The sequence below is a fragment of the Fulmarus glacialis genome, unplaced genomic scaffold, assembly GCF_000690835.1.
Source record: "Fulmarus glacialis isolate BGI_N327 unplaced genomic scaffold, ASM69083v1 scaffold9659, whole genome shotgun sequence".
NCBI lineage: Eukaryota > Metazoa > Chordata > Aves > Procellariiformes > Procellariidae > Fulmarus > Fulmarus glacialis.
The window spans coordinates 46,980-62,556 of NW_009233970.1; the positions used below are offsets into that span (position 1 = coordinate 46,980).

At 42.3% G+C, this 15,577-nt stretch overlaps 1 protein-coding gene across 1 annotated transcript; it reads right to left on the reverse strand.

The window, feature by feature from the left end:
- Positions 1-1,754: 1,754 nt before the first annotated feature.
- Positions 1,755-13,926, reverse strand: GPC6 (glypican 6). Its single transcript, XM_009585505.1, has 4 exons — positions 13,777-13,926; positions 12,229-12,365; positions 2,393-2,568; positions 1,755-1,957 (listed from the first exon to the last, which is right to left on the reverse strand). Exons 1-4 carry the CDS (start codon positions 13,924-13,926, stop codon positions 1,755-1,757), a joined length of 666 nt encoding a protein of 221 aa, XP_009583800.1.
- Positions 13,927-15,577: the final 1,651 nt, after the last annotated feature.

Below are 15,577 nucleotides of genomic sequence, written 5' to 3' on the forward strand. Positions count from 1 at the left end.
TATACCATTTCCAGAGTCACCGTAAGAAACAGGAAATAAATTTCTGGCGAATCATTTCAACACCACGCAGAATTGTCACAGAAGCCCTTTGTCTGTGCCTGATGGAAGAGGGAAGGTTTTGATGTCTAATTGTTGACACTCATCTGTCCAGGATCTAAACAGCTTCCACCTCCAGTCTTAGACCAGATGCCAATTAGGGAAACTCTCTCCAGGACCATGGTCATTTAGGCAATGATTATTAAAGCAACGTATCCTTGAAGAATCTGAGAGTACAATTGCCATCCCAAATAACATCCGTGTCCTTCTCTAGGCCTATCACACAAACTCACATGCTCCCCACAAATACACACATGAGAGAGGTTTTCTCCCCCATCCTGCAAACCTGTTAAGAAATGGACAACTGGATATGTAAAAAATTCTCTTCTTTGATTTTCGTGCTCACCAGTCATTGAAGGGTTACTTTTCAGAGCAGCACAAAAAAAGAAGAGCTGGTTGACCAAACATTTTTTTTCTTACAAAGAAGTGTCAACCCTGAGCTTGTAATTAAGAAGTTAAAATCTGTGATTTATATATATTTATATATATAAAAATAGATGATCATACTAAGACTAAAAAAGTGAAAGAAATCTCCATGTCAATACTATATATTTTTTTGTTCTGAAATTTTGCAGAAGAAATCCTTGTGATACTGAAATTAACTGGTATGAAAGATGTAGTTAGATGTGAAACACACTATTGATTCGTTCGCTGTTAGTCCATTAGAGAATTGCCATCTTGGTAGGATAATGAACATAGTAGCAGAAAGTCCTAATCGATGTCAGAACAGTGACAAAAGGAAAGATTATATCACAAGAGATTATTTTCTGTCTGAACCCTTGAGGGGAGATTTGTCAGGAGCGTTGTTTAGCATTACCACCATGGCTGATGGTGAGCTAAGTGGAAATCTGTGCCAATTGTATAACATGGATAAATACTAAAAGAAGCTAGGTGAAATCGTGCTACTACTCAATTTTTTACTGGGCATTAAGATTTAAATCCTAAACAACTGTAACATGATATTCTGAAGCTAGTGGAGTTACTATCATACTAAAAGATAAACTTATTTTTCAGCTTCTCTACCTTCATACCAATCTGATGTGGCTGGCAGATGGAGTGCAAGACATTCACCATTGAGACATACGTTTGTGTTGGAAAAAAAATCCAGACTTCCTCCCTATAGCAATGATTATTCTGATGACCTGAATCATCCTACAGAAGTTCCTAAAGGAAACCTGGCTGTCAGTGAAGAACGGTTGCATTTTTTTTGTTCCTTTCTTGTCTTTTTTTGTTTTGTTGATATTCTGTTGAAATGCAGCAGCCTTGAGTCAGGCCTGATTCAGACAGAAAACTGTTTTCTTGGTTTCTTCCCCCCTCTTTTTTCTCGTCAGGGAAAACACACACTGTAAGATCGTTTTTTACTTTTGCAGCATGAAAGGAAATGAAGCTCAGAAAGTCTCCTGTAATAAAGGTTTGAGAAAGAATTCTCTCAAGAGTGGATATCGTCTTCAGAGATATCTGAAAAAAGCAGGAAGCAGTTCAGTCTGGCACCTGGTATTCTTTGGGAAAACAAAAAAGGGAAGCAGGTTGCAGTACTGCTCTCTTCTCATAGAAAACTGCAAGTGTTTGTGGCATGGTCCATTGTCCAAGAGCATAAGAAAAGAAGAAAGTTGGCTGTTTCTGTAGCTAAAACACAGTTTCTCCGACCAGATACAGGATTATCTCCACTGTCTCTGCAGTATGAGACTGATGAAGACGACGAGCAACGTCTGCAGTGACCGGCCAGGCTGCGTGGCTGAAGCCTCCACCTCCCTCCTGTCGGAGTCGACCGGTGGTGCTTCGGTGGTGACGAAATCGAACTCGGTGGGACAGATGTCGTCCGTACAGCCGCTTCCGCTGCCCGAGCCGCTGCTTTCGTCACCTGGCACAAAGGAGGGAGGGAAACAACGTGAGGGCCACGGGTTACGGTGTTCGTCCCTTTTCTCCGTTCCCATTCCACCCAGCACCCTGGTGGGGGTGAACACCTTGGGAACGGGAAAGTGCTGCTGGTGCTCACTTTCATTCAGTAAAGCATCCAAATGAAAGCCACCGTGATTTAACTAGGTGCTTAAATGCCCTTCTGAAAAAGGAGCGGACTGCTGGCCTTATGGAAAGCCCTCAGTGTCTTGATGCATTTGACGTGAAGAGAAGCAAAAGAAACAAATATATAACTGGGATTTCATGGGACAGAAAAAGGCTTTTTTTTATGTTGTCAGCAGCACAGAACACAAAGACCAAAGAAAGCTATTCTAAGGGAGGAGATTTATAAATGTGTTTAAAAAATATACTTTTTTAATGACAGTTAATGGTTTCTTACTTGTATCCTGGAAGTTGACATCATTTCCATTATATGCGTTCTTCAGTTTGTTAGTCATGACACGTAAGGCCATGATTTGTTGTCGAATGAAGGTGTCTGGCCTTGTGATGTCCACATCTACTTCTGGATTGTTGATCTGGTTGGTCAAGCCATCGTTCATAATCTCAGGCAAGTACCTATACAGCAGGATGAACGATTAGTTTAAAATGCAATAAGTTTCAGAAATAAAAGATTGTACAGTAAATGCTGTGCTAAGCAATTTGACACTGATAACGATTACACAGTTCTTAAACAGCTCCAGTGAAACCGTTTTAAAAATATGGTTTTTAATTTTACAGACTCTAAAGGCTCTTTTTAGTAGCTCAGCTGCATGGAGAGCAGAAAGGATTTAAGCTCTCCAGCCTCCTAACTCTCCACATACTCCCCAGCCAGTGCGCTGGCTCTGTGAACTACGGAAGAGGTTCACCAGCCAGCAGTAAGTCATTGCATGTTCAGATCCTCTACTGATATGGATGGTTGCGCACTAAATTAAGCATCTAACAGTGCATTGTTCTGTTTTTATTTCGTTCTGCTTAAAAATTATGAACTCCTTTGTTATATACCGCATATTTGTTGTTCTGAGATAGTTTGGAAGGCTATCTTGAGGTATTATGGCTCTCCTTGTTTAAAGGAAGCAATTAATTAATTTTCTTCTCCAGTTCTTCCTCGCAGCCCTTTTTTGACCACCGTGAACAACATCTCCAGCCTGTCTGACATCCGGGCCCATAAACAGCATTGCGAGTTTACCAAACTCCAGGGTTCTCTTTGATTTGGTCCTTAGTCCTTACAAACAGGCTATACTTGCACCTCCCACATGCGTAACGTATTTCAGGTATGGCATTTCCTATCCACCCACACATCTGAATTTTTTATTCAGGCTCTCAGCTTATCATGTCTTGATTACTGCAGCATTCCCTGCTCTGACCTTGGCAAATGCAGTCTTAGGCTGCTCACAGGCAGCAAGTGTGCTCTTGCAGGTATCCCTCCCCTACAAAAATCAGTCTGTGCCTCCAATCATCCTACGGTAAAAGTCTTCATCGTCTTTTGTTAAATAGGCACACTTTGTCCCCTGCTGCTCTTTGTCCTCAGGAAACTCTCCTTACAGGCATCTGCAAAGCTACTTTTTTTCCTACTTTGAATCTGTTAAAAATTACCTCTGCATTTTACAGCTGCTAGGCGGATAAAGGGCTGACATTATTTCTTTGTGCTGGCACGGTATCCTGTGAAAATAGTGTATCCCCCTGCTTCCCAGTTCTCTCTCGTCTGTCTTTATTTACCTACTATTTTTGTCTCATATTTAGACTGCAAGGGTTTCGGAGCAGATCTACCCTTTGTTCATGTTCTTTATCAGGACATGATCTATTTTGTAATTAGTTTGCATACCAGGCTATCCTGCTGATGTTTGTGGGACTCCTCGTGTGGGTATGTGCTCAGCCAGTAATGACAGCACAGTCTAGCTTACTAATGGCAAACTTTCATGATGCCTGATACCAAACGTAGTTTAAGAGTATTTTACTTCACTCTCACTTGTGCCAGCCCAATTCACTATCAATCTTCAAATTTGGCGCTGGTGCCAGTGTTATATTTATATTGGTCTGGAAAATAAATATATCCCTTAAAAATAAAAGTGAAAGTAAGGGAGAAGAAAGGACTTTCTCTGCTGAAGTCATGGTTAAGGGAAGACAAGTTTTGTATTGCTTCTGGAGGTTCACAAAATGATGACTGCTTTGCTGCACCAGGGAAGGGTTTAGTCTCATCGTAAGAGGTACTCGCTTTGCAAGATAAGACTCATTTGTCATCAGTGGCTTTGAAAGTTTACATGAGAATAATCCTGGGGGAGTGTGAACATATAAGAACAAAACATGACTGCCCAAAATACCCAGCTTCAGACTGCGTGTCCTGTTGTTTCACTAGTACCATAACGAGAAATAACAATGCTGTAGGGATCCCATCCAGACTCCTGTGGTACAGGCTTAACTACGGTGAGAATACAGAGCCAACTCCCCTACTACAGAAGACTGCAGACCGCAGTGTTATGAATCACCAAAGATAGAAATTGGAAATAATTCTGCAGAGCTGCCTAGAGGCAGCAGGACGGAGACCTTGGCACACAGGGAAGCTCTGGGCTGCAAACGAACAGCACCTCCATCTGTCATATGTCTCTACAAATGAAATGGCTGCTGTAGATAAATTACTCAGCCTAGAAGTAAATCAGCGATTTCAAGGTGCAGTTGATTAAAAAAAGTAAGAATGTAAGAATTGCCCTACCAGCTGAGAGAGGATGTCCATCTTGCCTGGTATCTTGTCCATGACAATGGCCATAGCAGTTAGCAGCTAGAAGTGATTTGAAATCGCTGAGCGTTCATGTGGATTGCTTTCCTTGTTTATGAAGGGTTAGCTGCTCTTTATTGCAAGCCATCCATGAGAAGCTATGGCTAGCTCTGAACGGCAGTTCACAGGCTGTCTCTCACTGATTTATGTTTGATTTCATCTTGTCTTATCGTCAATAATAAAAGAAGAATGTACTGACTTCTTAGTAAGCTTTTCATACGGAAAGAATATGAGTTAGTTTGGAGACTTAAAGCAGTTAGAGAGTGCTCTGGTGTGTTCTTTTTATCAAGATTCATATTCTGCACTGTGATCAGTGTGGATCTGGTGTCCTGAAGACTAACTTTAAATGGGCCAGCCCATTTAGTTGTAGGAAGTGATTCAGTCAATGTCACACACCCCCTAGTATCTGCCTCAGGATCTGATGATCCCCAAAGCATTCCTGGCATGGAGGGTTGGTCCGTGGCAGGAGAATGGTCCAGTGCACCTCACCTAGATGTCTAAGGGAGCCATACTGGATGTGGGTCACAAGAAATCCATTACCTTATGATTTCATAGAATCATAGAATCATAGAATCATTAAGGTTGGAAAAGATCTCTAAGATCATCAAAAGATCATCAAGTCCAACTGTTAACCCAACACCACCATGCCCACTAAACCATGTCCCTAAGCGCCTCATCTACACGTCTTTTAAATACTTCCAGGGATGGTGACTCCACCACTTCCCTGGGCAGCCTGTTCCAAGGTCTGACCACTCTTTCAGTGAAGAAGTTTTTCCTAATGTCCAGTCGAAACCTCCCTTGGCGCAACTTGAGGCCATTTCCTCTCGTCCTATCGCTTGTTACTTGGGAGAAGAGACCAACACCCACCTCGCTACAACCTCCTTTCAGGTAGTTGTAGAGCGCGATGAGGTCTCCCCTCAGCCTCCTCTTCTCCAGGCTAAACAGCCCCAGTTCCCTCAGCCGCTCCTCATAAGACTTGTTCTCTAGACCCTTCACCAGCTTTGTTGCCCTTCTCTGGACACCCTCCAGCACCTCAATGTCCTTCTTGTAGTGAAGGGCCCAAAACTGAACACAGTATTCGAGGTGCGGCCTCACCAGGGCCGAGTACAGGGGCACGATCACCTCCCTACTGCTGCTGGCCACACTAGTTCTGATACAGGCCAGGATGCCATTGGCCTTCTTGGTCACCTGGGCACACTGCCGGCTCATGTTCAGCCAGCTGTCAACCAGCACCCCCAGGTCCTTTTCCTCTGGGCAGCTGAAGGTTAGGTGGATACTTAAATTCCCAGGTGAATGAGCCTCTTGGCATTTAGGCCATAAGAGCAGAAGAATTAGAGAGGCTGAGGATTCATCTTTAGGTTTATACAGATACCAAAACTTGTACGTCTAAAGGCAAGTGTCTGCGTATGAGCAAAGTCCCACTCTCACTAGATCTAGTCAACACAAGTTCTAGTCAAAACTAGTCAGGAGTTTCTTCATCAGTGGAGCGGGGACAGCTGTTGGAGACACACGTGCCTTTGGCCAGGTGACTAGTTCATTAGATTTCATCTGCTGGGATTTAGTTGCACAGACATAGACACCTGGTGCCATTTGAATGCTCTCGGTTATTCCTCCTCTTCTCGTTACTAACCCTGAAAGGTGGGGCTTTCCCATAGGTCCTGCATCATATCCACAGGCTTGAGGGGGAGATTTTGCACATCTGGGGCATCTAAAATTACATTAGGTATCTTTCTTTAGGCATCTGAATTGAGTCTTGAGTGCCACTTTAGCCATCGGGGGATATGCTGCTTGGTGTCCTGCTGCCATTCCAGTAGGGTTTGAATATCCTGTAGGTCCAATGTCTTATCTGCCAGCTCCATGAAGCATTCAGACCATCTCACGTATCAGTAGATAAGTGTGTTTAGGCAGTTGAAAACTGCCTCACTGACTACACTGGCAGGATATTAGGGCTCTCTTCAGGCACCTTAACATTGGTGATTTTTAAATTGCTCTAGCATTTCTTGCCCAGGCTCTTGGAGGTAGCGTCCTGTGTCATACTCATCTCAGACATGCTGGAGAGTCTCAAATGGCACTACTCTTGCTTGGGCAACACAAATGACTCCTTATTGTCTCATCCGCAGGTACCTATATTTAAATGCATGAATTTACATGTCTGAATGTGAAGCTGGATTCTGCGTTCATTACTGACCTAGTTCACCTGCTTCCTCAGGGAACAAAAAAAGGCAGAAAAGCCTATACTGAATGTAAATATCTTTGAATTGTTTTCCTTTCTTGAAAGGACTGGAACAGATATGGGAACACACAGCCCAAGGTAGTTTGTGAGTGACAGCCTCTGAGAGGCAGCCCGGCACATGTTCTGACAAAAGCATTCTGATGTGTGTGGGGTAGGGTTAAGTCACAACGAATACGAAGCCATGTCTTGGGACCACTTTTTGACAGATTTGTTGCTGGCTGGGCAAAGTTGTTCAACACAGCTGCTTTTGCTGCAGTTCTGTAAGTGGAGACGCCCCTGTGAATTTTAAGCTTTGCTGCTGCTTCTGCTCTCGTTAATGATCTCTTTGTACGCCTGGCCATTACAAGAACTGTATGCCCATTATAAATGAAAAGAGATGCCAACCTGAGTCAGTGTCTGTTCTTTGCAATCTCCTTGCAAAAAAAACCCATCAGCTTTCTTAGCCCTCTGAGTATAGAGAAGCTGAACAATACTGTTTGTTTTCTGCTGTTTGCTCCTTGCTCAGCTATGTCAGGATTTTAGTGTAATTTACATTGTTTTCTAAAATATTAATGCTTTCTGTTCCTCTTAGCATTTCCACAGTTCTAGCTTGTCTCAGCAGACACAACAAAGATGTCTTTTGGCACATCATAGCCAAGCACCACAAAGCCTATTTAAAACCACTTTTTTTTTTTTTTTTTTAATATCCAGTTAATGTTCCAGGGTGTCTGCTTCCTTTTCAAGCCTAAAAATGACTGATGAATCTTTCAGGTCATTTATATAAAGGCTGTAGCTGTGAAAAAAGCAACAAAAAAGGAGGAATCTTCTGTTTTTTAAGAGACATCTGCCTTAAAGGGCAGCGTTCTCCATGTTTTGCTGCTGCAGCAGCTGCTTACAATACGACTGGAGCACCCCACCTAGGCAGTACTGGAGTTTTTCCAGGTGCACAGAATTGTAGGCAATAGAGTACAAAATACAGCAAGGCTTACTCAGGCTGGGCTGGGGGTAGGCAGTCACATCTGGTCCAGAAAGATAAGTGCAGTGGAAAATTGGCTTGTTTGGCTAACTAGATCACCTCATCTGATTCTGTTTGCTCAGGAGGTAATCCCCATAGGATATTTTCAGTTTGGGTTTTTTTTTTTCTTTTGCTCTGTCTTGGAGAAAAGCTTGAGGAGACAGAAGGAGAGGGAGAAAATGGCTCATCTGCCAGTTTGGTGGAAGGAAGAAGCTGAAAAAATAAACTAGAGCCATCAATTAAAAATAGGCAATTTTCACACTTACTGAGAAGTGGTTTATTCACACTTTCACTAGTGGTGCTAAATGGTTATCTTTGCCTACCTCCAGGTAAAGGACATTCAACTCATTCCCATTGCAAGCCTTGCTGGTCAGCAATGAGCAACTTTCCCAGGGCAGGCACTGACCTGGTGAGTCTTTCTTCCCACCTGAATTTCACCAGGAATTAAAGGCTCTTTGCCAGGGAAGTAGGCATTCACCTACCTGTGGCAGGAGAATAAGAAAATTACAGGCCAGCTGAGAGTCTATCCTGTGTTTGTTTTGCTGAAATACCCTGTAATTTTGAGCTAAACATTGAAAATTACAGTGTTCGGTTTTCCTTTTATTCCTTACCTTTCTCTATTTTTTTTTTTTGTTTATAATTACTGTCTGTCTCATATACAATTCTATTTCTTCTTCATTGTACTCGGAGCAGTGATAGGTTCCTCATGGAAAAGAACGCAGGTCTCATCTTCCATAGATTACAGCCTTCCAGAACTAAGACATTTTAGTCGGTCTATAGTCCTGGTGAGCATGAGCACCAGGATAATAGTGCATGAGCACAACGTCTCACATGGGTTGGTTGAAATGAGTTGGCCGAGCTGGTCGGAGCAAATCAAGGTCCTTCTGACCACCAGAGTGGTTGCAGATTTGGCTACTGTTCTCAATTCAGTAAAAGTCACTTATTCAAGGGCTAGTACCTTGGATTTTGTTTAACTCCTAAAGCCTGAATTCCACCATTCCTGGGAAAATTCCTTCATTTCGGGAGAACAATGAAGAGGTTATCAGCTGTAGTTAAGAATTTATCTGCATGTAGGGAAGGAGCTAAACTTTTAAAGTTTGGTCTTAACGATGTTTTTCAGAACCTAAATATCTTTAAAAAATCTGTCTCTGTGCATCTGGCAGAAAACATTAATTCTTTAAACATAAAATTATGTTAAAGTTATTTTGTGAATACAGATATGATGGGGAAGTCCTGTTGGGCATCTCTCTAAAAGGCACTTTGTCTGAAGTAGCTATTATTATTATTTTTAATATGGATTTTTTTTTTAAAAAAAGAGATTCATACACCTAATAAATGTTTTCCCATTTCCACAGCACTTAGCTTCTACCTGATGTGACCTGATTAAAACCATTCTTCGTACAGAATCAGCAACAAGCCAAGTGCACCCTTCCAGAACGTCAAATGGATGACTTTGTTACCCCATGATTATTTGCGAATTGGTGACCTTCATTTGGCGACCTGGTGTCACTGTAAATTAATCATGGTAGCAAAGTGATATCTGGGGAGTGTAATAACCACAAGTGACCTTGGTGTAATGCCTCTCTCAGGAGAAAGCCTAGCTTTCATTTTCTGTGATCTCAGATTTGTAACTCTTTCCAAAGGTGATGTATAAAATGAAACATGAGGCGTAATGTCTACCTGCCAGTTCAGAGTTTCTAAGACTTTATACCAGCACAGGATCTGATCAAAACCCATCAACAATCTCCTTTCCCAACAGTAGCCCACACCATGATGTCTTCTTATTTGTAGTATTAATGTCTAGGAAAACAGGAGGTGGCTAAATTAATTTTTTTTCTATCATGAGCTGTTGTAATATTCTCTGGAATTCAAAATGCAACTCTTTGTATAGCACAGGGGTGCTTATGACGGGTGACACAGTGAACACAAATAGATATATGCATATTGGTCAGATTTTGCCACCCTTGTTCTTGTGAACTAATGTTTATATCAGATACTAATCAGTATGATCAAGGAAACATTTATGGTTTTTCTTTATGCTGCAGTAAATGTCCTTGTTCACCAGCCAAGAGGTGACTTTGCATTTAAAGCTAGTTATTTTCAATAATATTTTCAATATTATTTCATACTCAGGCCATGGCATTCTATGGTATCTCTCTGATTTATTACTGTTCTCTCCACCTGAAGCATTTATTGAATTCTGTTATTAAGACTATGACTATATATTTCCTTTGTGAATGGATATGAAATAGAAACTGGACAGAGGAGCAGCGGTTGGGCCTGCTGAGACCGTATTTTCAGGCGATGCTTTGAAGCTGTGATTCCACGTCCAGTGAAATGTCTGTGTTAAATTAATCAAGGAGATTATCAGCAGAGGATGGCTTTTCTCAGTGGCTCCAGAACATTAATCTCAGAAGGCACCAGGAAAATAACCAGGCTTCTCATAAGATAAATACTGCAAAAGGAGGGTGAAAAACTACATGCATAAAATGCACCTCCATAACTCCCAACAAATCTGGAAGTTGTGCCAGACCCTTCAGGGCAGGAGCAGAAGACAGCTGAAAAGTATTGGCCAGACATGGTACAAACACTAGCGTTGGTCATGGAAACCAGGAGGGATATTAGCAGGTTTGTTTGACTGCTCTTTTGTAGAAAGAGTAGCATATATCTCTTATTAATGCCTGCATGTGACGCACGGCATCCAGCTGGGAGGCCTGGAAACTCCATCTAACTGCTGCAGCACATCGGCCTGGGGTTGTATCTTACAAAGTCCACCGACAAGAAAAGATATTTTAAAGGAAGATAAAACCACGTTGTTATTTCTCTCTTCACGCTGTTCCGTTGTGATGAGTCCTGTAATAGCCAGACACTCCTCCTAGCTGTCTTTCTCAGAGTCCCCTGGGGCTTTCTCTGGATCTGGGACTTAGGAACTGAGCAGTGACGGTGCTTTGGGACAGATTTGTTCACGTGCATCTCAAAGTGGGTTCAGTGGGCTAGCAGCATCCCAAACAGCCCTCTGCTCTCACCTGTAAAATGAATTCTTTTGAGCATTATGTAGTAAGGCTAGGGGAAAGGGCGTGCGTTCAGTGCAAAACCTCCCCCTGTAAAGCGTGTGCCTTATAAAAATGGTTAGATGATGGGGTGGGTGTAATCTTCTATGTATCTGTCCATCCATCCACCCATTCATGCAAAATAAGATTTAACATTATGAGTTTTTTCCCATGTTGTCTTATTTTCACTGAGTTTTTATATTTTATGTGCTTGTCTCACTTTTTGTGGTTGGTTTTTTTTTTTGTATATATTTGTGGGTTTTTTTGTTATTGGCTCATTTTTTCATTCTGGCTTCATTTGTATCATCAGGTAAAAGGAAAATAACGATTCCAGTCCCTGAGTGCCAGAAAGTATCACTGCTCTCCAGATTCAGTGCCCACCAGACGCTCAAACCTCTCGACTCCTCCGGTCTCAGGCTACTGCTGCAGACCTGAAACCTGACTGCCCCTGGCGTGGTCCTTGAGCCAATTCTTCTCTCTCTTTCTCAGCAGGGATAATCAGATCCGCTCCTCTGTCAGCTGATGAATCCACACTGGGACCTTTGGAGACACCTGCTCATCTGCCAGCTCCAGCCCTGCCACAGCCAGAGCCAAGCAAACTTCAAAATAAAAACTCACAGAAAACTCATCGCAAACAAGGGCAGATGACCACAGTATCTCTGATGGAGTAACATAAGGTCAAGCCTTCTACACAAGATAAGTAGGACTGTTACATTTATTCTCTGCTGGCTATTTTTCGGTTTTGTTTTTTTTTTTTCCCTGCAAATAGCCCTAAGCTTTGCCAGCCAATAGCAAATAGAGCCGAAATTCCAATTTCTGTTTCATCCCAGTATGATATCCCGAGAGTGCAATTGCTTCACAAGCTGTCAGTCCCAACACAGGGATGCTAAATGGAGCTAAAGAGCTCTTTGAAATCTCGGTATAAATTATCCTTCTGGAGCCAAACCAATGAACATTTTCTGTGTTCACATGCTGACACGCTGTGCACATTTACCCTGACTCACACTCTGGCTTTAATGGCACCTCGACAATAAGTAATCTCAGCTACAAGCTGCATGTGGACAATTACTTGTTCTCCCCATTTCCGTGTCACTCTTACAAACAGTGTTGTGAAATGCCCTCGGTTTCATGATTGCTTCAGGCCAGACGGGGATTTGGACCGAGTGCGGTGGAGAGGGGTCCGCCTCACCTCGCCTTGGTGTGGCCGTTCCAGCAGTCCTCCTCCATTGACGGACCGGCTGTCACTCGCTCATCCTTGCAGATTGTGTAGGGTAATGTTGACCAGAACTTTTTAGAGAGCTTTAGCTTTTCTTTAATGTCCGTTACCTGATTAAGAGACAATGAGAGGGAAAACAGGTTAAAAACATCAGCCACGCTGACTATCGTGTTAAATAATAGGTTGTTTAATTCCGTAATGGTGATGACGGTGAAGGTTAAAAGGGCTGAAGGTGCTAAAACTTAAATTCCTCTATTTACGAGCAAGGCACTCAGCATTTGGGTTCGCAGAGTACAAATAATCAAAGTCACCTTTTTCCACAGGCAAGACATTAATAAAAAGCATGTTACATCTTGCTTTTTCTAGACTCCATTTGTCTAAGGTTTTCTAAACATACATCTTTCTAAGAATTAGTATGCCTCACAGTCTGCTGAATGTAAATTCAGTTAAACAGTGTACATCAGATAAAATGTCTCACCCACCAACTTGGTCATGCCTTAGATAAATATTATATTTAGAGCTACATGTGCAGGTTTTAAAAAAATTATGCAGTGCTGAGCTGATGTTGAACTGATTTAAGATACACAGGCTGAATACATTGCAGTACATTTGGATCTCAGTAACATCAAGAAGTTTGTGTATATACATGCATGCAGAGACTATATCCATCTTTGCTGTTAGATGTAGATAAGTATCTGTAGCCGGATACAGACTTCACGTTCAAGAAATGTCGGGACAGTATCAAAACAGCTTCTTTACATTATAAACTCCTTGGACGACAATTTAATTTGGCATGATTCAGGCAGCAAGCAGGAACAAACTGAATTTCCAGCATCAACTTAATAAATAAATGGCTAAAATGTTATCAGTTCTTGTTGTGCGTTTGGTTTACTACAGTGGAAAAATTTACACGAATAGATAGAAAACACAACAAAGGACAGACTACAAAGGATGAATGGTGCCACTGTTGTTCTTATGGAAACAGATGCATTTCACATTAAGTTGTAATAGGATTTAGGGGAGCTTGTTGAATAGCTTTCAAAGGAAATTGCCCAGCTTTATTCTTTAAAAACCCAAGAAATAAAAGCTCTCCATTCTTCCTTTCAGTTTTGAGATTGGCTTTTAGGTTGTTGAGGTACAATATTGTACTTGGCTATTTATCTCTTTTATCTTTTGTTCTGAAGACATGATAGCTCTCCGAGCAAATGGCCCACGCTGCTTTGCCGTGCTTAAACTCTGTGGAATGTCACTTTATAAGCCAGGAGATAGAAACAGCCAAGAATGTTATTTCAGAAGCACCGTCTGCATTTTCATCCATAAGAAATAAGTAGGACAGTATTTGGCTGCATGAGTTGTTGACAGTGTTTCTTGCCACGATAGACACCTTATAAATCTCCTCCACACCCCTTGCCAAGCCCTAGTTGCTTTGTTTTCATATGAGATACGAGCAGCATTTGCAAGCCTTTAAAGTCTCAACAGGGGAGCCCTGCCAAGTCAAAAATTAAATTCCGGTTTACAGACCATGGGCAAGCCTTCAGCAGCAGTGGGGACGGCCTCAGGATGCCTGCCTTTTCTGAAGTCTTTGGTCCATGGGACCAGGGTCTTTGGGCAAACAGCGGGCTCTCCTCTTCTCCCGCTGCCCATGCTGAGGGTAAAAACCTCAGGGTCCATACTGGCACAGCTAACCAGCACAAGCAACTCAGTTAAACTGCCCAGTGTTCACGGAGAGGTGTGTAAACTCCTGTTAGGCCGCCGTGCAGTAAATCAGATAGCTAAATCCTATAGAAAACATAGTGGGGAGGGCTTATAGGGAGGAGGGTCCATTCATATAAGCTTGGGGAACACAAGAGTCAAAGGGACAGATTTTCTCATTTATTGCTTCTGCCTGGATAACTATTTACACAAGCAATCTGACTGATATCTGTGATGAGCAATTAGTTTTCAGAGCAGTAACTTTGTTGCTATCTGGAAGTTATTTTAAGCTATTCAAACCTCACATGTTTAGAGTTACATTCAGATTTCTACCGTAATCAAATTACAGCTGGTGCTCGAGGACTGCAGACTTCTGTTTTGAACCACAAGTGAGTCAACACCCCTTGTAAGGGCTGTAATTTGGAGTACAAACCTTGCTTTTTCGTAGAAATCAGCAAAAGAATGGAGAGAGGTTCTCACAGCTCACACGCTGCACAGGCTCTCCAGATACTTCCTGAAAATCAAAATGAGGACTCCCGTTCCCCAGTCACTTCTGGAGATATTAAATGATGTTTACATACTCTACACGTGTACTGCATATACACAACAAATCATTAAATTTCCTAACAATAAAGATTTTTTTTTTTTGCATTTCAGAAGTGCACCTGGTAAAGTAAAATGGTCTTACTTTACCCAGGACTGTTGGTAAATGACAGCTAATTAAATCTCACAGACTTCCCCCTGAGGCGTCACTCCTGTTTTAGAACCCCTCCCTGGGGTGGGGGGGAGACATTTACATGACTCACAAAAAGCAGCAATAGCAAAAATGAATACAGCTCAGGGACAGGTTACCGTTTGCAGCCCTCTCTAGACGCCTCCAATTCAGGAGCATTTTAACCCTTTCTACCCCTCTCAGATATTTCCCTTCGTAGCTATCCTTCCCTCCCCACTGCATTATTTCACCATCGAGCTTTAAACAACTTGGGACTCGGCCTGCGAAGTCTTTCTCTTCCCTGCTGTGTGATGGGAGCTTTTGGCAGTGGAGTTTACACATCTACCTAAGCAGTTCCTTGACCCTCACCCTGAAACTGGTTTTCTGGAAGGGCATTCTGGTTTCTGATGGCCTTGAAAGAGAAATTACGAACACCGATTGATTCACCTCCTCTTTCAGGCAGTAGCCCGATGGCCACGTTCACTTCCGCGTGATGAACGTTCGGGCAGGCAACGGCTTTGGAGTACTTTTAATGTAACTTTAAATGCAGAAGAGAATTAGGTGATGTCATGCCTGCCATGACATGTAAAACTTTTGCCTGTGGGTTTCGGTGGCTTCAGTTCTGGCATCTCCTCAAGCATGACCACAGAAAGTCTCTTATTAGTCCCCATGGTTACACATGTTCCTCCGTACATCGTTTTGATCACCGCCAGCATTTAAAAAATATGTAACAGATGTACAGTCCCTTGAAAATGGGATAAAAGCCACTAAGGATTCAGTTAACATTGCTTGCTTGTGATTTACGAAGTCAGACTACCATATCCCCCTAGTGACCTGTGGCCTTGTAAATGATTCCTTGGTATTTCCTATTCTTTGAATTAAAGATTAACTTTCAAGCTCGGTTAGACTTCTGTGGAA